The sequence below is a fragment of the Pieris rapae genome, chromosome 18, assembly GCF_905147795.1.
Source record: "Pieris rapae chromosome 18, ilPieRapa1.1, whole genome shotgun sequence".
NCBI classification, from domain to species: Eukaryota; Metazoa; Arthropoda; class Insecta; order Lepidoptera; family Pieridae; genus Pieris; species Pieris rapae.
In genome coordinates this window covers 4,796,319-4,823,683 of record NC_059526.1, presented here as the reverse complement: position 1 = coordinate 4,823,683, position 27,365 = coordinate 4,796,319, and the positions used below count along the sequence as shown (strand labels likewise).

Genomic DNA, 27,365 nt, shown 5'->3' with positions numbered 1-27,365 from the left:
TATCAATCTAGTCACTTAATACTTTTACTTTAGTCAACTGTCATACACACTGACACACATATACAGTATAAAACACAGAATGCAGATTAGATGTTTTAAGATGATTATTACACAGAAGACCAGATTTTTGGAGATGGTTCAGACATATAATTGACAACTACTGACAGCAACAACTGACACCAAGCAGCAGCTAGTAATCAGCTGTGAGCTCATACGAAATAAATTAATGTATTGTTTGTTTCTGGTCATCTAGTGACACTCGGCCGTGGTGTTAGTTTTTCTAGAAATTTGTTAAAATTTAATTCGATTTTCATCGTCTTCGGATATTTAAAATCTAAAAGTCTTATTTACTTTAAACAATCATGGCTCATTACAAAGGTGCAGCTTCTGAAGCTGGAAGAGCAATGCATTTAATGAAAAAGAGAGAAAAGGCTCAACAAGAAATCGAACTCCGAAAGAAGAAAATTGAAGAGGATCTCAAGATTGATAACATTGAAAATAAATTCGCAACACATTACGACGCAGTGGAGCAGCAATTGAAGAGTTCTACGATAGGACTTGTTACACTTGATGAAATGAAAGCTAAACAAGAACACATTGTCCGTGAAAGAGAGAAAAAGCTTGCCCAGAAGAAAGCTGAAAAGGAAAAAGAGAGACAAAAAGAAATAGAAGCAAAACAAGCTCAAAAAAATAAGCAAAAGAGACAGGTACATATTATACTGGCAATTATTAAGTGTATAGAAATAGTTCAGAAAGTTAACTTTTTCTATATATCTATCAGATTTGGATAACATGTTACTGCTCAATACAATGGCATTCTTATATTATATTTAAATTTATTCTGACTGAAAGACTCTTGATGATCTTAAGTCATATTATATATTATTATGGTAAGTGTTTGTTTATGCTATCATGAAAATTGTAATATTTTATTATGAGACTGGATTTCAGATACAAGCTTTGTCTTTTGATATAAATGATGAAGAAGATGATGATGATGGCAAGGAAGAAGAAAAACCTGAAGTTGGTTGGAAGGAAAAATCAGAAGTGGTAAGCAATTACCTTGGTATTCTTATAGTCTGTAAGTCATACTTCCCTGAGTTTAGCTTAAAATAATTTAAATGTACAAATGAAGAAGTAGCTAACTGTCTTGTGATAATTTTAATTGAAAACTAAGTAAATTCACATGTTGGGATGGGAAAGTTACTATTTACATGTGTCATTGCATTCATCTATAAAAATATTATAATTAAATAAACCTCCTGTTCTTTTCTACTAGCCTACAAAAAAAATACGTAAGAACCCAGATGTTGATACATCATTTTTACCAGATAGAGAAAGGGAGGAAGCTGATCTTAAGCTAAGGGAAGAACTAAGACTGGAATGGGTCATGACTCAAGCCAGTCTCAAGGATGAACCCATTACTGTAACATTTAGTTACTGGGATGGATCAGGCCATAGAAGAAATGTTACCCTAAAAAAAGGTTTGTAAATTAAAAAAGACATTATTAACTAGCATATTAGGATATTATTTACAATGCTTAAAATATTTATAAAATATTCCAGGAAACTCTATATACCAATTTTTACAAAGATGCTTAGACACTTTAAGACCAGAGTTTAGTGAACTAAAAACGGTATCAGCTGATCAACTTATGTACGTGAAGGAGGATTTAATTTTGCCGCATCATTATACCTTCTATGACTTCATTGTTACAAAGGTAAGAATTGTGTATAAGTTCCAAATAAGCTATTTATTACTTATTGGTAGGATAAACTAGTGTTTGTTGCGTTTCACGACCGTCAGATTGCCCTATTCGTCATGAAACTCGAAGTTTCTTATTCGGAACTTTTATCTTCCAAATAATTTATGTGTTCCATAGCTATTTGGTACTTTATCATACATTGTGAAACAGACCCTTAACATTGTTAATTGTGTTATGTATACCATATTGACATGCCATGGGCCTTATATATGAAATTGACTGGTTTTGACCTCAAATATCTCTTCTTTGGTTAGGAATGACATATTCAAATCATTTTTTACAGGTATTAGTAGTAGTTTTGCATTTGTTTTTTGAAACCATGTTTCATTTCATTTTTCGATTTTAATTGTATTACTCTCAGCCCAATTTCAACACAAGTACCTAGTATATATCAATACTAATTACTAACTAAAAAATGTTTTAGGCAAGGGGTAAAAGTGGGCCTTTATTCCAATTTGATGCATCTGATGATATAAGACTTATGAATGATGCTTCTCAGGAAAAGCAAGATTCACATGCAGGAAAAGTCCTGTTACGGTATGTTAAAAGTTTTTAATCAAGATAGAAGACATAAATCAATTAAGGTTATAAAACAAGTTATATATTTGCAATTATTTATTTCAAGGTCATGGTATGAAAGAAATAAACACATATTTCCTGCATCTAGGTGGGAACCCTACGACCCAACAAAAACTTATTCCAAATATACTATCAAAGGGAAATGAAATAGAAAAATCAACTTATGTATTTATTTATTGTAATTTATGTTACAATAATATGAAAAGATTATTTCATAATGGTTACTTTTATAAAGCAATCTGCAATAATATTTTAGACCTAATCTACATTACTTACTTGTAATAGGCTAAATTTATTTTAAAATAAATTCTAAGTTCTATAAAGTTTTTACTTATTGTATACCTTATTCCTTACATTAATTAAATATTTTATTTATCTGGATGGTAACTAGGAAAGGAGTAGACAATCCTATGTTGTAGTTTCATACATTGTGATTAAACTATGTATAAGTATACCATATTATATATATGTATAAATACCATAACTAGACTATGATGAACATTCTATATAATTCTTTAGTTGTTGTAGCTTTTTTTCTTCCAATTTTTGTAGAAATTCATCTTGATTTTCATTGTTATCTCTTTGGGGTAATGGTGGAGGTGCATATCGTTGAAAGTGAATAATAGCTACTAAAAGATTCCAGACGGTAAATTCAGGCCACAAAGCATCAGAAAAATAAAGAACCGTATTAGCAGTCTGAAATAAAATGTATTTTAAGAATTGCAAGAAGGTTATATTTGTAAGGGCATGTAAGTAAATTAAAAGATTAATTTTTGTTTGTGTGTGTTTTTTTTTCTTAATTATTGTCACAAACAGTGTTTCCCAACCTCATCAGTGCCATGCCCCACCTCAGCCTTGCCCCAATTCAACATAAATAATTTAAAAAGAATTAAAGAAACATAAATGATACATATTATTATAATATCCTTTTTTAAGGAAGATATTGCTAGGAACTTGTTGTTTAGAATTTTAATACATTTTCAAATAGGAACCTTTAACAATCAAAGTGGATCTCACATTGGGGAACACTGACTAGGTTGGTAAGACTCAGAAATGAGACTACAAGAACTCTCGTACTTAAAGTTTGTTTTTATCTAGTCAAAAATATTTTACCTGCCATAGCATGAAATCTGATAGTCTGACTTCACCAGATGTTCTTATAAGAAGCTCTGGTGGCCCAAGATCTAAAGTCTGTGATACTAGTTCCTCATTAATATCATATGTTGTTATATCCTTTTTATTTACTCCTTCAGCAATGTGCGATGCAGCTCTGCTAATTTCATCTCGACCTAAAACAATGTTATATTGTTACCAAGCTTATCCTAATGGTACTTTCTTTGCCATAGAAAAACATCAATATTACATAATTAATAATTTTTTAAATTCATATATAAAATCCAAGACCAATAATCAGATCAATGGTAGAGGTATTAATGAAAGATTAGCAATAATACTTTCACATTTTAAAAATAATTTACCTGTATAAGCATATGCAATGTTCAGCCTAAGCTTATTATTGTGACGTGTTGCTAACATTGCTTGAGATACCATTTTACATAAATCTGAAGGCAAAAGTGACATTCTTCCAGCTACATGTATTCTTACGCCCCAGTCATTTATTTGATCCCTATAAATTATATAAAGCATGAATAAATTTAATAAAAGAAAATATTTTTTATGAAATAATTGAACCATAGAGTTAACAGTTCCACTGCACGTGTTAAAGTAATAAAAAAAATACTATAAATTACATTACTAACAAATTATAATTTATCAAAACAACACTCACATTGCATCAAGTAATCTCTGAAACTTTTCCCTTGCTAAATCCATAAGCGCATTTACTTCTTCATCACTTCTTTTAAAATTTTCAATACTAAAGGCATACACAGTCACCTCAGGTATACCCAAATCTAGGCACCACTAAAAATATTATACTTACATTAAAGTTTAATGAGAACGATTAAGAGGACAATATCTTCTAGTAATGGTTAATAAAACTAAAATCTGGTTAATTGAGATTGTTAGATATCGTGTGCACGGATTTTTTTTAAATACCTGCCTTTAATGTTTCCGAAAGCTTATCAAATCCCCTTGAATGACCATCACTCGTCTTCACGCTAAGTTTTTTTGCATATCGGCGGTTTCCATCCATTATAAATGCTATGTGTTGCGGCACCCGTCCTGTTTTTACAACTTTTATGCAAAATAATTGGAAAAAAGATACACAATTTTCATTTACCCAATCAGACATTATTTTTGATGTTAGATTCAATTATATAGACAATTTGTTGTAACTACAATTAGGATAGTACCAAGAAAATAAAGTTTAAATTTTTCATCCAAATGATCGTGTAAATAAATATTACTCTTAAGTAATTACTATAATATAATTATTAAGTATTCTAAAGAATCTAAAAGTATATGACAATTGAGTTGATTCACAGATACAGATCACAGATCTAATATAATTCTAGATACTAATCAGGGGCCTAAAAAAACACTTTGCACATCACTACCACACCAGTCACATAAGTCAAATAATCATATAATTATAAATCAAATATCATATTACTTTCCGAGGTAATTTAGCTATAAACTTTAAAAACAATATAGAAATGTGTTTTTCTACTCAAAATTTATTTTAGTTAATTTAACTTGTCTATCTATCTATCTACAATTAGATCTAGCAACATTGACAACGTTAATTAACGACCCGGCTATTATAAAAAAAAAAATAATAATTAACGACTCGGCTAATAAATAAGTTAAAAAAAATTAACGACTATTCAATGGTCAATAGTAATTATGACTCCATTGTCATTATAATTAGTAATAATTATAAATTAAATATTAGAGACTCAATGACAATAAATATCAAAGTAAACGTTGACATTCGTTCCTGTGACTGCCGTTCAGTGTTGCCAACTTAGTGGATATTCCACTAGAGCTGGTGGTGTAGACATACGTTTTAGCGGGCGAATTTTGGTTTTAGTGGCTAGTGGATTTCTCTAGTGGTTTAGTTTGTTTCATTCAGTGGTATGCTACGACATTTAACCACTAGCACGATTGATATCTTTACAGGAAAAGACGAAAACGTTTACCTTATAAAGGAATATTTTGTCATTATGTAGGCAACTCTGTAAAATTACGTTGGTTATTTTTGGGAATTTCCCGAAACAAGTTCATATCGTATCAATTTCTTAAATTATTTTGATTATGGACTTTATTCTTATGATTAATGGGTCAAATTTGATTTGAATTAATGAGATTTCTATGTGTTCGCTTCGTATGCATGCACAAAAATAGAAATACACAACACAGATACTTATTAGTTTTGGTTATGCTAATTGCTAAGCATCAGAGCGATCTTGTTTTTTTACAAATGTTCAGTTTATTTTTAAAACAAAACGGGTTACGGGACTCCCAATTGAAGGACTGGCTGCAAGTGGTAGAAAGTACAGCTGGTTCAATTGCAAAGTGCAAATTATGTCACTCTGTATTAAGAAATCATTACGGAGATTTAAAGAATGACGGGTTATCGAAAAAAACTTGCAAAATTCAAAGGTACGTACGTAACTAATATATGTAATATAAATTACGATGTGTCAAAAATGTATATAAATATAATTATTGTATTATATTACAAATATGTTTTAGTGGTCTATATAGCCAACATCAACTTTCAAAGAATAAGTAGGCCCATTTCCAAATTCCCAATTCTGTAGTCCAAAAAATAGGAACGAAAGAAGTATACTTAAAATCAGAAGGTGCGGAGGAAACGTTCTATAAGTTGTTTTGTAATGAAAATTCAAAATAAACTAATTTTATAATTCAATTTACAATATTGTTCTTTTATTGTCAAAAAATATATTCTAGCTGTATGCTTTCCATCTAAAGTAAAGAGTGGTATAGACTACTGTTTACTTCCCATATTTCCCATATTTCCTTTGGGCGTGAAGTAGGATAAATAAATAAACATATTTACATTTATAATATTAGTTAGTGTGGCTGTTAGTGGTTTTCTGGTGGATTGCGACGGCAAAATTGGTGGGTTTGTTAAAATTAAGTTGGCAACACTGCTGCCGTTTGACTCTGTGGTCTATTCGGGTTCGGTTGTGGCACGAGTACCCGAAATGTCACGAAACTTGTTTATTACAAATTCTAGTTGTTATAAATACAGGAACTCATTAGCGCGGCCCTCATATTGCGACGGCCCAAGCCGAGGTTCGAGTCTCACAGGAGACGCCCTTGCGTGGGAACCCCACCCTTTCCGGCTGAGCTGTAAAGGCCTTTAAGGCCAACAGCGAGATTCCATAAAAAAAAAAAAGAAAACGCGGCCCTCAGTTCGATTGAGCGGTCGAACCAAGCAGAAGACTTTAAAATGTAGACTCTAATATCGAATATAAGCAGAAACTGAACAGAGGGCAGTAGGTGGTTTTGATCCCCACCCGCTTACTATAAAAGAAAGGCCTCAAACAAATCAAACAGATTTTATACCCTTAATGGAATATTATTCCAAAAACTTTTGTTTAAATTTCTATAATGTGAAAAAAGTTTTACTTTTACCGTGGTTTCATGAAACCACACAACATTTTTTATTTATTAACACGTATAAAGTCGTAAACAGTGTGAATTTAGACATAAAAATATATGGAGTGATTTTATGCCGGTAGTCAGTACATTATCATCTATTGGGGGTTTAACTTTGTATCCACACGCTTTTTTTTGTGTTTAAAAGACTTGTTAGTCATACATAAAATACACTTTATGTACAGGTTTTTTCTTACAAAAGTCTTTTAATCAAGCCAACCTTCAATTTAAGGAATTTGTTGTTTAAATAAATCGTCAACTACAACAAACTGTGGTCCAGAAAATGGCAACATTGGTGTTATGTGTCGTTAAAATTTAACCGAATAATAAGGTCAAAGGTGCCGGTGAAAAAAACGCGGGAAGCTTCGAATTTGGCGGGCGCGATTTTTGTTTGAATTTTCTGTAAAATAATATTTTTTAAAAATTTAGTGATCAGAATAGTTAAATATTGTATATATTTATAATTTGTATTATTATTTATATTTTTCTTCTTCTTTCTTCGAGTTTTGGTAAGCTTTTCTGAGTTTTATGAACGAGCCTCCGGACCCGGGGGGCACGGCGCCCCCCGCGGTTGCATTTATCACCATATCTAATGAATCCGGTATGGATTCAGACTGTTCTTTGGCCTCTAAAAGGAAGCTGAAGCGCAGTCACAGGCAAAATTTACATAAAATGTGCAAACATTGCAATAAAAGGAAACGCAAAAGTACTACAGAACACTCTAAACCCTCAGACAGTCATTCTTGTCAATGCACAGATGATTTTGCTGAGACCACTGTGACACCACCAACCAACAATTTGCCTCCACCTAGTCCTTCCACAAATAATACAACAATGCCTCTTCTTTCCACCAGTATATCTTCTAAACCCACCACACAAATTGGTAGGGCTAGTTACGATGCCAATGACCACGGCCCGTTTGTGGTACATGTGCAGAAAGTACAGTCTGCTGAAGATGATAGCACAGTTTTACACCCAGTTGTATTCGGGAGATTTTTAAAAAAATTTCTGTTTAAAAATATTGTAGATGGTAGTTTAAAACGTATTGGCAGAAATAAAATGACATTATCTTTTAGTAAATATACAGACGCAAACAGCTTTATAAATTCAAACTGCTTACCAACTAACAACATGAAAGCTTTTATCCCTACTTTCAATATTACAAGGATGGGTTTGGTTAGGGGAGTACCAACGGAATGGTCTCCTGAAGATATTATGGAAAACACTAACATACCCATTGGGTGTGGGGAAATTATAAAAATCAGGCGACTTAATTATAAAATCATGGTCAATAACTCACCTACGTGGAAACCTTCACAAACAGTTGTTTTTACATTTGATGGACAAGTTTTGCCTAAACGGATATTTATGTGTTATAATTCTATGCCGGTTAAATTGTATGTGTATCCCACAATTCAGTGCTTTAATTGTTGCCGCTTTGGGCACACCAAGGTCCAATGCAGGTCAAAGCCCAGGTGTTACAAGTGTGGTCAAGGCCACACTGGAGATACTTGTAATGTAGAGGAAGACCATGGTTCTTGCTGCTTATGCTCTGGGCTGCACTTTGCTTCAAGCAAAAAATGCCCAGAATATGTGAGACAAACAGATATAAAAGTAACAATGGCAGAGAATAGCTTATCTTATATTGAAGCGTCAAAATTACATCCCCCAATTTCTAAATCATTTGCTGATGTTGTATCCTCTTTCCCAAGTAAATCTCTTCCTGGTGGAAATACAGTATTGCCTGGTTCACCACCTCCACGTACAATATCTTATAAAAAAACAGTCTTCACTAAACCCAGAATGCCTCCTCAACACAGTAAAGGTTTCGATCATGTAGCACATGAGTCTCTTGTAAGAGACTACAATATGCCAGAGCCTTCTAATGGATGTGCATTACCATCATCGCCTAATGCAAATTCACAACAGACAATAATAGAGTTAATTACTACATTAATTAAATTACTTTCTCAACCTAATTTATCTATACCGTCCCACGCTGCTAATTTAATTAATTCCTACACTGATAATAATAATGGCCAACATGGACAGGTTAGTTCAATGGAACTGCCGCAGTATTATAAACAAAAAGCATGAAATTATACACATTATAAATAATTTTAATCCTTTTATTTTTTCTTTATCTGAAACCTGGCTAAAGCCAGATCAGGTATTCAAAATCCCTGGTTATTCTTGCTTGAGAGAAGACAGGGCTGATGGGTATGGTGGTGTATGCCTGCTCATCAGAAACTCAAGCATCTTTTCTTCCTTCCCTCTTCCTTCACATAGTAACAGCTTTTCTATCATTACAGCTATTGTTGATGGTATCTGTTTTGTCTCTATATATGTCCCTCACCCCTCCTTGCAAATATTCAATGAAATTAAAAACTTAATTTCAGTTCTCCCTCAGCCTTTCATGATTCTGGGTGATTTCAACTCTCATCATACATCGTGGGGTAGTTCAGTATCAAATAGGTACGGGTATGAATTATTGGATATCTTAGACATGTATAACCTGTGCATTTTAAATACGGGTTCTCCTACTCGCCTTACAAAGCCTGGTGAAGTAATTAGTGCCATTGACCTGTCCATCTGTACTCCCAATTTAGCATCTTCTCTCTCTTGGTCTACTTTGTGTTCATCTTACAATAGTGATCATTATCCCATAATCATTTCATTTCCCTGTAAAAAAAATAGTAATATGTTTATTAAAAAGTCTCGCCTTAAACACAAAATCATAGACTCGAAATGGAGTCAATACAGTTTATTAGTAGAAGAGAAACTGAATAATTGCTCAGAAGATAATGTCACAAATAGTAATTATTTACAAGATGTTTTGTTAGAATCGGCTGATAGTGTTTTTCCTAGGAAAAAGCCGAGTAGTAATAAGTTGTCATCTCCACCATGGTGGGATGAAGAATGTACCACAGCTATTAAAAAACGCAAGGCAGCTGAGCTTAATTATCGCAATGATATGTCTATGGAAAAATACGAGGTCTTAATGAATGTAATGAAAGAGGTTAAAAAACTATTTAAAAAAAAGAAATCTGAGGGTTGGAGGAAATATTGTAGCTCTTTATCACCTGGAATAAATTCTTCTGTCATTTGGCGAAATATCAAAAGATTTAGGTCAGCTATCAATCCTTCTAACCCGTCGTTGCTTCCTATAGAATTAGCTGATCAATTCCTTGATCGCTTGGCTCCTCCTTCTGCTCCAGATCTCATCCACTCTTCTACACAAAATAACTCTGATGTTGTCCCTTCCTCATTAAATCTACCTTTTACGCTATTAGAATTAAAAGGTGTATTAAATTACGTTAAAGACAGTGCTCCTGGGGAAGATGGGATCCCATATTCCTTTTTGTCTCACCTTGGCGAAAATGGATTAAATTACTTTTTAAATTTAATAAATAAAGTTCTTTTGACAAATGACATACCGTCATCTTGGCGAAGTCAAATAGTGCTGCCATTTTTAAAACCGTCTAAGATTCGATCTGATATTAAATCATACCGTCCTATAGTCTTGTCATCGGTGATAACAAAAGTTGTTGAACATTTAATTAAAAATCGGCTTGAATGGTATATAGAAAATAATAAATATCTGTCACCAACTCAGTTTGGATTTCGAAAAGGTAAAAGTGTGTGTGACAATTTAGGCATATTAGTCACGGACATTCGTAATGCTTTCTCAAATAAAAAGTCAGTGGTCGCAGCTTTCTTGGATATTAATTCGGCTTATGATAATGTTTTGTTACATATTCTAAAAAGTAAATTAGATAAATTAAAGGTTCCTTATTTTTTAAATAATTTCATTGTAAATCTTCTATCAGAGAGGAAAATTATTTTAGATGTTGGCGGCCCTTACATGCCTAGTAGGCTGGTATGGAAGGGTTTGCCACAAGGGTCTGTGCTGAGTCCTTTATTGTACAATATTTATACACATGACCTAGAAAACTCTATCGGAGATTCAGTTAGTATATTACAATATGCCGATGACTTGGTTATTTATGCCTCTGATAAGTCTGTAAGTAATGCTGAACAACGTGTCTCGTCCTCTTTATCTTTCCTAAAATCTTGGATGGATGCAAATGGCCTAGATCTGTCTCCCTCAAAAAGTACCGTCGTACTTTTCACTAAATCCAGAAATCCTCCCTCACCAACTATAAGATATGATTGCGATAATATATTACCCGTCAATAATCAAGTAAAGTTCTTAGGAGCTATACTTGATTCTAAACTAACAGGTCAACCACACTGCGAATTTGTGGTTGGTAAATGTGAGCGACACTTGAATATGCTGAGATGTCTCAGTGGAGTTTGGTGGGGTGCTCACCCGGCCACATTGAGGTTGGTGTATAATGCTGTCATTAGAAGCGTTCTTGATTTTGGGACCTTTTTCTTAGATCCAGGTAATGTAGCAGGCTTTAGAAAACTAGATCTCATACAGTCTAGGGCTTTGAGGATTGTTTCTGGTGCTATGAAATCGAGCCCGGTTAATGCTCTGCAAATAGAATGTTGTGACCCTCCATTAAACTTAAGGCGTCAATATCTGTCAGATAGATTCATTTTTAGAACTGCCCAGTTCCATAATCATCCCCTCATTTCCAAACTGGAATCTCTTTCTCAAAAATTACCCTCTTCACATAAACCTTTACCTTGTCTATTAAAAAGCTTTCTGAAATTTAAACAATTACAAGCCCCAACTCATTCCTTTTATATCCTTCCCCTATTTAGCTCTTCTTATGATTCTCTACTTCTTTCTCCTGAGATATGCTTTTCTATTGGCATTGAAAAATCTGATTTTAATGCTAATGCAAACTTTAATTCCAATGTCAATATGAAATGGCCTAACTGGCATCAAATGTATACAGATGCTTCTAAACACTCCAATGGGTGTGTTGGTGTTGGAGTGTACCACAAACAGTACAACATAGTTCAGAAAATTAAATTACCTCCAGAATCATCGGTCTTTACCGGTGAATGTTTTGGACTACTAAAAGCTCTTGAATATGTGCTGTGTTTCAAACTCAAAAAAACCGTTGTATTTACCGATTCCTTAAGTGCATTACAGAGCTTAGCAAAATTTTCACTTAAACTAAACCCATTCTTTCATGTTATATTTGAATGTAGGAGAAAGCTGTTGCAATGCCAATTACACAACTATTTAGTATCATTTTGTTGGATACCTAGTCACTGTGGTATCTCTGGAAATGTGAAAGCTGACAGTTTGGCTAACAGTGCTACTGTGACCGGTGACGTATACCCGTACAAGAATTTTGGCCATGATCTTGCTGCTTTGCCCGGCATATATCTCCACAATTCGTGGAATATGTGTTGGGAAAAGAACGGCCGGATTAAGGGTCGTTTCTTGTATGCTATACAGTCTTCCGTTCCCAGGAAGCCGTGGTTTGCCAAATTGTCGCTTGGTAAAACTGCCACTTCTACTATAATCCGTATGCGTCTGGGACATAACAGCCTTCCAGTTCATTTGCACAAACTCGGTATCGTAACTAGTACCGCCTGTGAGTGTGGCGAGAGCTATTCTGACTTGAATCATGTTTTCTTTTCTTGTCCTAAGTATGACCATTCTTCCTTATATACTTCTTTAGTTTCTCTGTCCGTTCCCCTTCCTACCAATATTTATTTACTTCTTCGAGATTTAAATCCCCTTGTATATAGTATTATAAGTATGTTTATTGTAAATAATAACATTAAACTATAATTTTGATTTTTTTCCATTATTAATTATTCTGATTATTTGTAAATTTATGCGCTTTCAATTATTTATGTTATGTCGCGATTGGTTTCCTTACTTTTTTCATTATGCACAAACTGTAAATAATTAAAACAACGAATTATAAAAATCCCATACTTGACGCTGGCTAATGCACAAACAGTGTTAGAGCCAAAGGAAAAAAAAAAAAAAAAAAAAAGGTGCCGGTTCATTTTTAAATAAGAAATCAAGATTTAATCCTAAAGTGGATTCAGATTTCAGCATTGCACGAATATTCTAAATTTTATCGGCTATACGTTCTACTAGAAGTGATAAATATTGATTATTTAATATTAATCAAATTTTTATAATTATGGATGATACTATACTTTTTCCCTCGCCGAATTGGTTTCAGACAACGGTTTTAGCTGTGACTTCTGATAACTGGCTTATTTATGGAGGGCCAAGTAGAGGTCTTTGCGTTTGTAAACCATATAAAGCTAATGAAAATGGCCAGGCTTATCAGACACACTTTATTAACAGAGCACATGGTGAGAAGTAAGTAAATTAGTGCAAAGTATTTATTTGTTATAAATCATGTAATATTTATATAAAGCTGAACCCTTGATATTTATTGTTAATAGGATAGTCAGTGTAGATATATCTCCCGAATGGCCTGAAAAGAGATGCATTGTTGCTGGTAGTGGAGATGGTGTAGTAAAGCAATGGTCATTTACTGAAATAAACAAAAGTATTAAGATAAAACTTGAGCAGAGCCATGACTTACATCACAAAGAAAATGAGGTAACGTGGTTATTTATTATGGGTTGGGTTTACAATTCAATACATTGAAAATGTTACATATTTGCCCCCTGTTCAATTAAAATTTTTTTTCGATTTATATGATAAGCACACACTTGTATAGACATACTTGATTAATGTAAATTATTACAATTATAAAGTGCTACTTGGAGAAGTATATCTAAAAATAAAGTATTACTTTACAGGAAGTTGTTGGAGTGGGTTATATTAATGAAACATTTGTTATTACAATTGGCAGTTTTGGTAATTTAGTTAAATGGGATATTGCCTCTAATGTTGTTAAAAGTTATGATAAATTATTAAAAAATTTTAAGCCAACATGTATGGCATGTTCCCCTCATCTGCCTTTTAATGTAGCAGTGGGTACTAAACAGGGTATAATATTTGTACTGGATTTGAATTGTGAGTAAAGATATATATCTGTTTATTTTCTAATAAATATGTCTGTTATAATTCTTAATATACAGAAATGTTTTTTATGGCAGATAACGGTAAAATACTATACAAAGTAAGAGGGCAGAATGAAGAAACATTAAGTGTGTCTTGGTGTCCACAATATGAGGTTGTACTGCAAAAATCTCTAGAAACAACTGAGGCTAAGTTCCAATTATCTGATAGATTAGCTAAAATAAGACTAGACGGCACTGAAGAAGATAAGTTAAATAATTCAGCATTAGCAAAAGACTTGCCTGATGATAGTTTTGAAAATTCAATAGTTGAAGAAGATGATATGTTTGACATATACAAAGATCATGAGGAAGAAGAATTTGGGCACAAAAAATATAAACCAGAATTAATAAGGGTAAAAATTAAGGAAGAAAAGGAAGAGAATAAAGATGACTTTCTAAGTGAATGCTTAAAATTAAAAGAAGATCTGTTGAAGAGAAAGAATGAACCTGAAGAGTCTATTCACAGCCTTGTTAAAAAAGTTGATGGAGATATTGAAGAAAATCCTAATACAGAAAAACTTAATTCAGATTGTAAAGAAATATCTAATCAAAAAGTGGAAGAGGCTAGTACTCATATACACAAACATCTTTTAGCTTCTATTGGAAAAGCTGGGTAAAAAATTTCTAGAAATTTTTATAGCAAATGGTCCAGAGGGACTCCCAATGTCTGGTGATACTGCCGCCCATAGACACTCACAAACCCCTGAAGGTTTGCTTGTAAATCGGCTGGCCCTTTATAATTGGTACACTCTGTTCTTCAAGAACTGGAAATGCTGGTTTGCTCATAAAAATATCTGTAGCCTTTACTCTGTTATTATATATATATTATTATTTTCATCAAATTATTCTTAAGTAAATTGCGCCATCTTTGCTTATATAATACCTAACTGGATTCCAATTATTGCAAGACCTCTCTATATGGTTTTCTAGTAAGAGTTACAGATTATGGGCACTTTTAATATGTCTAAATTAATTATAGATGGAATTAAATTTGATATTGAAATAACTTTTCAGAAGTGTAAGAATTTGGTCTAAATCTGGCAAATTGGTTAGTAGCTGTGTCATCAGTGGTCACAATAGAAACATGAAACTGAAATCACCAATGTGGGCGACATTATTGTGGTATCGACCTGATGTTTTACTTATATCAAATGGCAGGAGTGAGCTGTTTAGATGCAATCCCCTTAAATTAGACAGGTGATTATTTCATTTTTGTTGTTTATTGTATTATCTTTATCTTTAAGATGATGTAAAATTTACAAAAGTTACTATACCATAACCAAAAACCTTACAAACTTTGTTTTGCTTATATTATTACAAAACTGATATTGCCTCCAAAAATAGTGAACAAATATTCTATCACGGAATGACACAACACAAATAACTTGTAAACTATTTATTAATAGAGAGGGAAACTTGCACTTTTACAATGTGAAACTTAACCTTAAATTGTATATAGTTCTAAGATGTCGTTCTAAAAACCATATTTTGAAGTAGTGTCTTTTATTACCTAGGGCCTATAATAACTGTTTACGATTCATTGTCAGAATTACTAAATATACTGAAAATAGTACATAAAAATCTGTTTCAGAAACTGAAAAATAAACCTTTGTTATCAATGCCATTATATTGTAACATAAAATACTTGCTTTTTCTTGATTTAAAATATTTTTTTTGTTAAATCTGATTCTAATAAATTTTTAAAAGTAATATATATTTACAGCAAAAACAAATTACACTGGAATGTTGAACACATATTACATAAACGTGGTCTCTACGCCATCTCAACAAATGCACCAAGACAACAGTCCAAAGACCAATCTGAGGATAAAATTGAAGATAAATTTAGCAACAAATTGAAACAAGAGGATTGGGTGGTTTGGACTATTTCACAAGACAGGAATATGATTTGTCATTCAGTTGAAAATAAAAAATGTCTGGGACAGTATAATAGTGCTGGTGGCTATGTGTATATGATTGACCCCTGTCCATATGATGCAAGGCAGTAAGTAATATCATAAACTATTAAGTATGTCAAGTTTTTTTTTTAGTTTTTTCGTCTCTTAGGTTAATAGAGGCTGGATAATTATTATTGAATTTAACTTATAATTTTAATAAAAAAAAATTAGATTAACATAATTTGTCTTGTAACTTAGGTATACTTTTTTTAAACAAACCTTTTTATCCATTTGCTCATGTATGACTACCCAACATATTTGCGTTTTTGAAAGAAATTCAGTAGTATAAATTGGTGAAGTATAATTATATGAATTTTTAATAGATTTTGATTTCTATTGATATTTTAAAGGAAATTGTAATATTCCTATACTTAATTCATTTAAATTTTAGTTTGGTTTGAACCCTCTACATTCTGTTTACTTGTCTATTGGCTTTTTACTGCCGAGAAAAAAATTAATCAGAGAAATATATCCTATTGTTAAAAATTGATTTATTCTCTGATTTGTTTGCGTCAGAATGGCTTAAAATATATTTAAAAGGATTTACATAATTCCAGGTATGCCATATGTGTGGGAGATGGAGCAGTGCGTGTGTGGGAAACTGATTTAGATGAAGACCATAATCAACTGTCGAAGGGCACCTTACGGACATATTGGCAGAATGTCCAGGGAAAAGTACTCACTGTTGCATGGCATCCCACAACAGAAGATCTTTTGGCCTTCTCGACTGGGGAATCTCGGGTATTGTTTTTGTATTATTTCCCTCTTTTATCAAATTCGAAAGTGATTTTTCTTAATGTACTTGCATGTGTTTTATGATTCAATAAATTAACTATTATTTAGATACCAAGATTTTAATACAGTAGAGAGAGAGTAAAAAAACCGCTGTCATAATGTAAATTCTAATATTATGTTATTCTAATATTGTAATTATTTGTAAGTTTATTTATTTTGTTTTTTATATAACTTCTGCACTTCTTGCACCCATCATTTTTTTATTTTATTTATTTCTTTTCTTACTAGGGTTGCCTGGAAGAGATCGCTTGTTAGCGATAAGGCCGCCCGTTGCATCCCTTGTAATTTATATATATTGTGTTGTTTGTATTTCTTTAGCAACGAAGTGTAAATAAATAAATAAATTCAATTTATGTACAATGTTAATATTGTAGGTAGGTCTAATAAATACAAGTGGTAAGGGTGAGAAACCAGCTCGCCTTCTGGTGCCGGCAGGACGTGGCGGAGTCTACTCCATCAGCTGGGGCCAAGGGAACAACTTGTATGCGTGTGGGGGTGGTGAATTAGTCATGTACAATACGAAGAACTCCAATGATGGTAAGTAAACGTCAAATTGAGGCCTTGTCAAGTATTGTCCCTTTATACGTGAATACGATAATTTCAGAAAGAAAGTTTAAATTCAATTTATATAGTCTACGTATTCCGTTTCGTACAAAATACGTCCTCGAATAACTTTTTACGTTTGCCATTCAAAAATCATTCCTTACGATTACCATAGCTATTAAGTTATGTACGTATACGTTAAGTTCCAAACCTTTGACTTAATACGATAGTTTTTTATAATATAGTACTAGTATTTTAGTTAGGTCATAGGTGTTTATGTTTTCCGTTTGGCGTCCGAGGCACATTATGGGAGAGTTAATCGTTTCGGTTTCCGCCCAAATCGCAAGTATCCAACCTTTTCCCACCAGGTTTTTAGAGGATTCTTCAAAATTGTATCTCATGGAACGAAGTTTTGCGGCAACGGTCGGTTTGTTACATCGGTTCCGATACAATAGTTAAGTAATTGTGGCAACATCCCAATAAAACCCAATCCCAATAACCAATATTTTAGCCATTACGTGCTGTACGTTCTTAAATAGGTAGTAAATTAAAAAAAAATGCATACGCGATAAAATACGATATCTGTTTACAGCCCTCGAACACTTAATTTGTAAATGAAATTACTAATAAATCATCATATAAAGCTTTAATGTGTTGATTTTTATTGATTTTCAAGTTTATGAGACGCCTTTTTGACTTAGTTTTACAAGAATTTTTAAGAAAATTTAAACTGAATATTTGCAGATCCTATACAAATACCTGTGCAAGTAGAGGGCAATAAATGGAGCCTTTGTTCCGTGCAATATAGCTCGCGGGGCTTACTAGTGGGAAGTACTGCCGGTGGAATTGCTCTATTAGATACAGAGAAACACCAACTTCAAACTGCTGCTTTTATCTTTAGGTAAATATTAATTATTTATTCTAGTTTTGCCAAATTATAACTAATGCCATACAATTATTTTTTCAAACCTGAATTAAACATTATAAATTTTAACAACCGTGTTGTAATACAAAAATCCTTTTCTATAGTCAAAGACAATTTTTCCTGTGTTGCCAACTTCGGAATTCTAAGTACCGAGCTTTTACCCAAGATTTGGAAATATTTCCTAAACTCAGCTAACACTTTTTTGGCGCCACTCTAAATGTTAACAAATGAATATGTTATTCTTATTATGTAATCCCCTTATTTACAGCGCAGAATTGCGCTCGAATCGTTATTTGTGTTGAGGTGCCACCGAATGATAAGTTGGCATCGGTTTATATTTCAATAGTAACTGTATTAGCTATGTATGTTCATAAACAATTTATCTGCCCTCATTAATTGGGTTTTGAATTATTAACAATGTAACTAATTAATTTTCAGTAAAATGATACATAAGGTGGATTGGCATCCGCAGCAGATATCTTCCTCCAGTGAAGACTCACCTTTACGGAATCTCATCGCTGTTAGCTCATTGGACAAGCAGAATCTTATTGCTATACTTGAGTATGATGATGAAGGAGGTAAATATAAAAGTTTATCTCAAAGTCCTTTTAAAAACTTAATTAGTATAAATTAAACTAATTTAGTTTTTGAAATGTATTAGACTATAAATGCGGCAGCATTATATACCTACCTTATCTTACCTTATATACCTACCTTATCTTACCTTATATACCTACCTTATCTTACCTTATATACCTGACTTATCCTGTGTCTCGGAAACAAATGAATCGATTTTGATAAAACTTTACAAACTCACATTTTGGTCAAGAATCTATAAAATCTAGTAAAAATCTAAATTGATCACGATGCTGAAATATTGCATGGATCCAATAATCATTATGCTGACAACCCCTTTCTTTAAAGTCGGTTAAAATACTTAATAGGTAAATCTATATTCCAGATAGTCCAAAGATAGTGACGTGGAAGATGCTGGCAGGACACAAAGGCCCAGTAATTCAAGTGGCATGGAATCCTCACATTGACCACTATTTGCTCTCGTCCTCCGATGATTCTACAGTGCGAGTAAGTATGCTTAGTAATTCCATATTTTTTTCTAAGTATCCGACATGGATTTCCAACTTCATATAATTATGTCAAATATTATATAAGTAATATATTAATAACAATAAATAAAATAGTTATAGGTAAATTATATAGAAAATAAATAAAAATAAGATGGTATTAATTTTAATTAGATAAGAAAGCGCTTGGAGATGGGCCAATGTAAAAAGTTATATTTGTAGGAAATAAAAAGGCTTTTTTATTTTATTTTTATTTTATTTTTTATAATTATGTCAAGCGGGGTGGAGTGTTTCTTGACAGTTCTTCATTTGGTATAAATAAAGTATCCTTTTTTAATTATTTTGCGTTCACTAGTGTACAGTGTAGCAATTATTATATATGTTTTTATTTGATTGTTAAAACCTTGTGCCTTGTGTTAATTAATTTAAGAATTAATTTTATATTTTAAGGGATAAGCTTTAAATTATAATTTTATAATAAAAACAATAATTGAAATTTTTAAAAGTTTTATATTTTTTTAATTATAGTTTATTATAAATGATTTCATTTAATAATAATTAATTTTTTAAACATAGCTATTGTTAGATATTGCTGTACTAGACCAGGACAAAGCTAAGATTAAGAAATTAATAAAAATGAGATAATTTATATTGATTACCCAAATTTTTTACAATTCGTTTACACCTTGTATGTGTTACCGGAATAAACCATTCAAACATTCGTAGGTTATATTGCTAGTTAGTTAGTTACTAGAGATAAGTTGTATTATTCTACCCCACATTTTCGTAAATTGATAAATTTTCCGAATTCACGCGTAAAATAATAAGTAAGCGATAACCAAACGGCAAGTGCGCTCAAATTCCTTGTATAAGTCTAACGATTTAGAATCCTACAAATGGATATCCGTTAGTTCATAAATTACCACATAACGTCGTCAAAATTGGAGAAATTGTGATCATAAAATAATACAGTTTATCTCTCGTTTAGACATTTTACAAAAGTATAATTTCCTAGGAAATTTATAAACGTGCGAATTTTGTTATTTATTATTAATAATAATAATAATAATAGCCTTTATTCAGATACATTTTACATTATATATTATATATACATTTAAACAAATTTTCATTTTAATTTTGTTATTTATTATCATATATTAAATAAGGATGTTTTCATATAAATATTCGGACAAGTAAAATTCAAACATTACATGTACCTAATACGTTCTTATGGCGATAGGTATGGGACGTAGTGCAAGGTGTGTGTACGCACATATTCGGTGGTCACACGCAGAAGTCCTTGGCCGTGGGTTGGGCTTCGTTCCCGCAACTCGCGAATACGGCATTGTCTGGCGGCGCCGACTATTCTTTGCGCCTCTGGGATATTCGTGACTTTAAGGCCGAGTCTTATGAAGGTAAATATATAATTGTGATAAAATACTTTCCAAACGTTCCTTATGCTTAATATGACATACTCTCGTAATCTTACTCCTAATATTATCGTAAGCTCCTGGAACAACCTACCTACAGCTATTATAAAAACAGAGCTTCTAGAAAATTAATTATAAATATATTTTAGTTTTTATTGTAATCAAACAGCTACTTCTATGTATTGAAAAGTAATTAAATGTTTTTAAAAAATTAAAAAACTCGGGGTATCTTTTACTAATAATGGCTTTGTTTGTTCCTTCATATTAAATTTTTATTTTAATCTACCAATCAATCAATCTTACAACTGTACTTTGTAAAATTGTGCTTTATGTTTCTGTTTCAATGTGTATTCCGTTTTGGCTTTAGTGATTAGCTGTAGGAGTTGTACTTAAATAAATAAATAAATAAAATAAATAATTTTACTATGTAATAAATTTATTTTCTAGAAATGAAGCACGAAATAGTTAAAGAGAAGAAAAAGAAGAAAGCTGTCAAATCAGAAGATAAGTCTGATGATACAGCGACGGAAGCCGCCGAGCGAGTGAAGACTCATAAGAAATTCCTATTACCAACTATTGGGAGACAAATTTATCCAATAAATGCATCCAAGTTGAGGAAAATGGCTGAGAAAATGCTGAAGATGAGTGAAAGGGATGATGAAGAAGAGTTTCAAATGGATTTCCTGAAACTCTTTGGGAGCACTAACGATTTCAATTCTGTGTTGGATTTGGAGCGTGAGTATATTCAGAATTTTATTATTTTCTGTAATTAAATAATTAAATCGAATTTGGTTTATAAAATTCGGGTATAAATTTTTGCACCAAGTATTAGTGTTTGAAAATAGGATGTTTCTATGAGCGTAATTTTTTATATATAAAAAATGGTGTCGAAATCACACCTTACCAATATTCTATCAAATTTCTAATACTTTAACTTTTTTACAGTGGAGCAACACTTAGAAGCAAGAAGGCTCGAATCGTATATGATGTTATTGGTACTACGCGGTGATATTTCTAATATGGTACAATTCGCGAGCGAAAACGATCTTTTGACTCCATTTTTAGTCAGCCTGGCTCCGTGTGTATCATTTAAGTAAGTTTACAAAAGTAATATGATTTTTTCTCAAGACGCAAAAACAACATAATATGGTTTACAAAAAAGCTTAAAAAATTATGATTATACAAACATGATTGAGTAATTATAATACAGTGTAACTGAAATATAACAAATTTATCGGTTTAACAAATCTTTCAAATTCGTTAATTGACTATTAAAGCTAATACAAAATATTTGTCTTCGTTACGTAATATATAGGTATATTTTTTATTTTTTACTTACAAATATCCATTTTGACCTTTATTAATGACCATTTTTATACCTTCACATAACATAATCTATAAATACTCAATTCAAACAGTAACACATTTAAATGAGTTGGAAATATTTATACTAATAAATTATATTTTTCTTTTCTATGCCCTCTTATTAGGCGTCCTCCAATTTGCTCCATCTGTCTCTTTCTTGAGCATTCTTCATCTAATCTTCTCCACCAAATTAACAGGTAGTGCAAAAGGGTGACCTCTTTCTTTCTTTTTCCTGTTAGCATTTTCTTTCTCCACTTGACATTATTCATAGCGGTATGCCGCCGTGCATATATTAATACTTATGGTTTTTCAATGGGATAGTGCAAAACTTGTTTATTTCTGTACTTCTGACTTTATCCTTTAGGTATAAATTTAGTATACTACGTTCCATTCCTCGTTCCAATAATATTAAAAGAAATTAAATTGACTGATTACAGGTATTGGAAAGATACAATGCAGTTATATCTCGCTCAAATGGACAGATTGGCAGCGAAGGGAGAGCATGAGAAAACAATTTGTAAGTAATTATTTGAAAGTGTAGAATTATATATGTTGGTATTTTGTGGATGTAGTATTGTCTTTTAAAAATCTTAATACGGCGAAAATGGAGGACACCGTGAGCAATTTCTGCAGAAACCTTCATCTTTTAGTCGATACCAAATCCGGGGAAATAAATAGATATAATACAACATTTTCTACAGTTGTGATACTTTTTTGACATTCAACACGTTTTGTCTTCAGCCACCGTGAACACGCACGCTGTAAAGCACGCGAAACGTCGGATAAATTTAAATTTATGTTAAATAATTAATAATAATAAGTTTACAATAATACATAGCTTCAATCCGGTAAAAAAGTGTTTTCTTTAAATCTTGTGGACTATTATATATATATGATTTGAAATTTGATCCATGGCACATATATCATTTAATCACTTTATACGTTTTATTTATCGTTAACGATTATAGAAAAAATGGCGTATTTTGTAAAAAAAGTAAAAGACAGCCGTCAAATCTTAGTATGAGAAATAGGCAATATAGTGCACTTGTACTTGTCTCTACACTATACACACACATACACACACTTGCACTATAGTATTACCTATACAAGGCCTGTCGCAATATCTATGTAATTAAATGTATATGAAATTTCAATTGTTTATTTTCTCCTTAAAAAACATATCCACAGTCCTGTGTATTTTTGTGTACTGGAATAAATATATTTCATATATAATACTTCAATAAAGTTGCTATATTTTTTAATTTCAGTACCAGAATCGTACGGTGGAGTTGTATATAGGAAGGCTGCGGTGTTATTGAGTCTTCACGATATCAAAGGAGCTGTCAATGAGCTGGTTGAAGGGCGGCTCTTTTTAGAGGCTTACCTACTTGCTAAAACAAGGTAATATTATTAAAAAAATAGCTTTTATTTGGTTTACTGCAATCAAGCAGATTTCCTGCAATTTATCTTATTTTAATTTTATGGCATACATTTTTGGAATTAAAAGGGGACATACATAGGGCTCTTCTAAAAGTAATACTGTTCCGGACATACAGATTTCCATCGGAAGAGCTTTATCATCTTAGCAAATTACTTTCTGTTAGAAAGCTGTATGTCCTGAGTTTAATTTAAAGAAAAAAACCCCCGTTTGATAGTAGGCTGGTCTTAAAAAGAAAAAGGGATGTTGTCGTCGGTCAGACCGTAAGGACGGAGTTCGCTAGACGCAATATGCAAGCAGACTATATTTATAATGAATTAAATAGGCTGCTTAATATCTACCCGCTCACCATCTACAACCTAAAAACCCGATTAAAGAAAGAAATTTATCAGCAGTGTTAGCTGCTTCTGAGACCTAATATGTAATTACACACTTTATTCATTCACTCACCGACTCACTCATTCACTCACTCACACATTTGCACCCACACACTTACTCATGCACTCGGGCGTGTTGATAACGGTTGAAAAAAGATAAATAAATAAATCTAAAGTTTGAACAGCCCCATGTCTTTTCTTGCTCTCATGATACTGTGATTGTGTCGGACAGCCGGTAAATCTTAGTATGAGAAATAGGCAATATAGTGCACTTGTACTTGTCTCTACACTATACACACACATACACACATAAGATTAAGTAATTTAATTATTTTAAGTAATTAAGAATTAAGTTCGTTTATGGGAGAGCTGGGAACCCTGACACAGGTATTTTTTACTTAAAAAGGTTAACCTTAAATATATTTAGGAATAATATTTATTCCTAAATATATTAAAAATTATAATAAATATATTCAGGAATGAAAATGTACCTACTTAAAATGGTTAAACATTTTTTAATTTTTTAATATTATAGTATTTGATTGTTTCAGACACATGGATAGTATAGCAGAGGAGACCCTACATAAATGGGCAACGTTCGGCCGAGAAAATGGCTGTTACTCTATTTCGGCTTTTTGGTAAATATTTTTTTTAGTATGGGAAAGTTTTAGAGTTATTGTTATAATATTAATTCGTTGGGATGGAAAAGTTTTGTTAACACTGTAAGTATAGGAGATTAATTTGATATGAGCATTAAAAAAACTTTTAATTATTGATGAAACTGAAACAAAATTTTATAGAATATGGATAAAATATGTGCTGATTTTATTAATATTTTTTTTTCAGCCAAATAATTCTCGGTGACGCGTATCAAGCCTCAGTCTTATTATCAACGATAAACGACGAAGGTTGTTTAATGTTGTCCTCCGATTTGGCCAAATTGGCTGGACAGGAGACATTCGCGGAACATTTGGACGACAAACTAAAAAAAATACATTCCACTGAAAAACCTAGTGAAAATCTTAAATCTTTGCCCACTAGAACTGAACTAGCGGTTAACGAAACAAATGGCGTAGAGACAAATGATGCATAGAGCATGTGTAGTAAATTAGTGATTCCGTTTTTAATATCTGTAGCCTTTTTTCCTATTGCAAATACAGTGAAATTGTAATAACAGTGTAATCTCATTATAACGTCTGTCGTTATTACCAATATAACAACTTTCGATAACGTATAAAATATATAATTTGGTTGATGTAACACAAAACCCTTGATTTTGATATTTAGACATCAACAACATACTCAATTGTTTTTATAATCAGATTACAAAACTAACCTATTGAGATTCCGAAATTTCTAAAAAAAGCATAAACTGAAAAAGAAATAAAGTCGAAACAGCTTCGACTCTCTTATTGCATTAACGCGTGTGCGATTTTCTTAGATTACATTGCCTGTAGGAAATTGGTCTCAGTACAAAACCGCACCGCATTGTCACCTATCTATTAATTATATATATATATTAATTATTGTAATTGGTGAAAATTTGTGTTTTTACTCTTTTCTCCCTGTAACAGTCTCTATGACGAAGAAAAAATATCAGTGTAGCCCTGCTGATATGCATGGCCGTGATCCTTAATTGTGATATTGTACATGAAGCGGAAGTCAAGTCCTTTACTAACCTGTTTAATTAAATGTTAAATAAAACATATTTTTAGTATAACAAAATGTTTTTTCTATCTTTAAACTTGTTTTATTTGATATTACTACAATTATCTAAATTTAGATACTGTATTCCGTTGTAATTACGTTTCACTACTGTTTTTATATTACTGTTAAGTTTTAATGATAATAAAACTCAGTATTTTAATTGTTTTTATTATTAACCATTTAATTATTACCTCAATATTCATATCACAAGTATAACATCAAACTAATTACAAACACAATATATAAATACAGGAAAGAGTTTCTGAAAAATAAGAGTTACTTCATCTGAACCCATTTGTAACCAAGTTAGTCAAATGCTTCGTTTGAAACACCCAGCAATTAATGACAGTGACAGTTCTTGTCTAATCTTAATATACTGTGGGTGTGTATATAAAATTTTAATGAAAAAATAAAGTGCGTAGAATTCGCATTCAAAGTTGAGACGCTGGCCATAGCCGGACCGCATGTTGCAGCCAACACCGACTGCTGAGATTACTGCCGACCGCGCGTCACTCTAATAAAATAAATAATCCTTTCCTCTTGGCAGGCAACCTTACCTTACTAATTCATCATATGAAACCACGGACATTCTAAAATAGTTGAAAAAGTTTTCAGTGTCTTCTCTCAATTCATTTCATACAAAGTATGAAATATTCCATGCTGTTTTCTTGATTTTAGTGTTAGACACACCCACGCACTACAGTGTCTTCTACGCGTAATAGTACAAGTAGTATTTCTTCATCGAAATCTATCTTGTAAATGAACTCGCATCAGTATTATTTTGCGGTCGAACCCAACTGCTTCAAGCTGTCGTAGACGACAGCTGGTATTATGCTGTCGTGTACGACTTCAACGCTACCGCTCTATAAGCAGTCGTTCTCGACTGCAACATACGGTCCGTCTATGGTTAACGAGAGCTTAATGTGCATCCGACTGTCAAAAGCTATTATTTCTCCACTTCACTTTATTTTTAATGGCGACTTCTGTGTAAATCAAACGACACCAAATGCTCACGTCCGAGAGTAGAATGTCACATGAATTTTGGAATGGAAACAAATAAGTGAATAGTGGCTACTACATAATATATAAATTTTCATACATACTAACAGCACCAGTACTTTGTTCCTAGATCCCTAGATTATAGACGCATATAATACAACCCATTGTTCATTACACACTTGGCTTCGCAGCGTTTACTATGTAACACCCATTGTTCATACAAAACTATTTGAAGTTTGTCGAACTGTTTACATGTGTCAACACTTGGCCATTTATCGTATACTTTCCGATTATAACACACATTATCAAGAAATATATATAACTTGTCTGGAAAATGCTTCAAAAATATATATAGGAGCCTGATTACTTTTTAAATATCATTTATACTGAACACAAAGTACTTAAGGTCTGCTGTATGCATCGTCCACTATAAGTGTCTTTGGCAAAAATAAATATGCATTGAGAATCTCAATTTTATTTAAAAAAATCAATTATATATATATATATATATGTATATTTATTTATTTTAGTACTAATAGTATTTGTAGATGTTTTAATATCCATATGACCAAGCATTGTTCTACTACTGCACCTACTATAAAACAGTGGTTGTCTGGAAGAATCGCTCGAAAGCGATAAGGCCGCCAGTTGCCCTCCTATTCATTTATGTTCAATTTTTATATTGAAATGTAACGAAGTGTTCATAAATAAATAAAACAGTTTAGTATTTATTATGCTACTAAGTCTGATGTGAATAAAAAGCGAATTATTTTCATAAATTTATTAATTACAGGCACCATTTTATAATTATCTCGATAATATAC

The 27,365-nt window shown here is 32.1% G+C and overlaps 3 protein-coding genes across 3 annotated transcripts; 2 read left to right on the top strand and 1 right to left on the bottom strand.

The window, feature by feature from the left end:
* Positions 1-188: 188 nt before the first annotated feature.
* Positions 189-2,527, top strand: LOC110996229 (protein FAM50 homolog). The gene is made up of 6 exons (XM_022263800.2): positions 189-707; positions 952-1,050; positions 1,280-1,484; positions 1,567-1,721; positions 2,191-2,303; positions 2,392-2,527. Exons 1-6 carry the CDS (start codon positions 363-365, stop codon positions 2,489-2,491), a joined length of 1,017 nt encoding a protein of 338 aa, XP_022119492.1. The 5' UTR covers positions 189-362; the 3' UTR covers positions 2,492-2,527.
* On the bottom strand, positions 2,502-4,735 carry LOC110996230 (dehydrodolichyl diphosphate synthase complex subunit DHDDS). The gene is made up of 5 exons (XM_022263801.2): positions 4,408-4,735; positions 4,135-4,268; positions 3,824-3,972; positions 3,459-3,634; positions 2,502-3,041 (listed from the first exon to the last, which is right to left on the bottom strand). Exons 1-5 carry the CDS (start codon positions 4,597-4,599, stop codon positions 2,835-2,837), a joined length of 858 nt encoding a protein of 285 aa, XP_022119493.1. The 5' UTR covers positions 4,600-4,735; the 3' UTR covers positions 2,502-2,834.
* Positions 4,736-7,149: 2,414 nt separating this feature from the next.
* On the top strand, positions 7,150-25,702 carry LOC110996235 (gem-associated protein 5-like). Its single transcript, XM_045632067.1, has 19 exons — positions 7,150-7,276; positions 12,873-13,209; positions 13,296-13,455; positions 13,659-13,875; positions 13,959-14,535; positions 14,937-15,119; positions 15,646-15,927; positions 16,438-16,621; positions 17,050-17,212; positions 17,963-18,119; positions 18,582-18,721; positions 19,105-19,226; positions 20,466-20,640; positions 21,103-21,390; positions 21,601-21,748; positions 22,458-22,537; positions 23,289-23,421; positions 24,387-24,473; positions 24,682-25,702. Exons 2-19 carry the CDS (start codon positions 13,025-13,027, stop codon positions 24,926-24,928), a joined length of 3,528 nt encoding a protein of 1,175 aa, XP_045488023.1. The 5' UTR covers positions 7,150-7,276; positions 12,873-13,024; the 3' UTR covers positions 24,929-25,702.
* Positions 25,703-27,365: the final 1,663 nt, after the last annotated feature.

Excerpts from the sequence above, each read along its gene's own strand:
- LOC110996229 (XM_022263800.2), top strand. The coding sequence starts at position 363 with ATGGCTCATTACAAAGGTGCAGCTTCTGAAGCTGGAAGAGCAATGCAT. Across the intron at positions 1,051-1,279 it reads GGAAGGAAAAATCAGAAGTG|CCTACAAAAAAAATACGTAA; the intron begins GTAAGCAATTAC and ends CTTTTCTACTAG. Across the intron at positions 1,485-1,566 it reads AAATGTTACCCTAAAAAAAG|GAAACTCTATATACCAATTT; the intron begins GTTTGTAAATTA and ends AAAATATTCCAG.
- LOC110996230 (XM_022263801.2), bottom strand. The coding sequence starts at position 4,599 with ATGTCTGATTGGGTAAATGAAAATTGTGTATCTTTTTTCCAATTATTT. Across the intron at positions 3,635-3,823 it reads CATTGCATATGCTTATACAG|GTCGAGATGAAATTAGCAGA; the intron begins GTAAATTATTTT and ends ACATTGTTTTAG. Across the intron at positions 3,042-3,458 it reads CAGATTTCATGCTATGGCAG|ACTGCTAATACGGTTCTTTA; the intron begins GTAAAATATTTT and ends ATTTTATTTCAG.
- LOC110996235 (XM_045632067.1), top strand. The coding sequence starts at position 13,025 with ATGGATGATACTATACTTTTTCCCTCGCCGAATTGGTTTCAGACAACG. Across the intron at positions 13,210-13,295 it reads AACAGAGCACATGGTGAGAA|GATAGTCAGTGTAGATATAT; the intron begins GTAAGTAAATTA and ends TATTGTTAATAG. Across the intron at positions 15,120-15,645 it reads AATCCCCTTAAATTAGACAG|CAAAAACAAATTACACTGGA; the intron begins GTGATTATTTCA and ends ATATATTTACAG.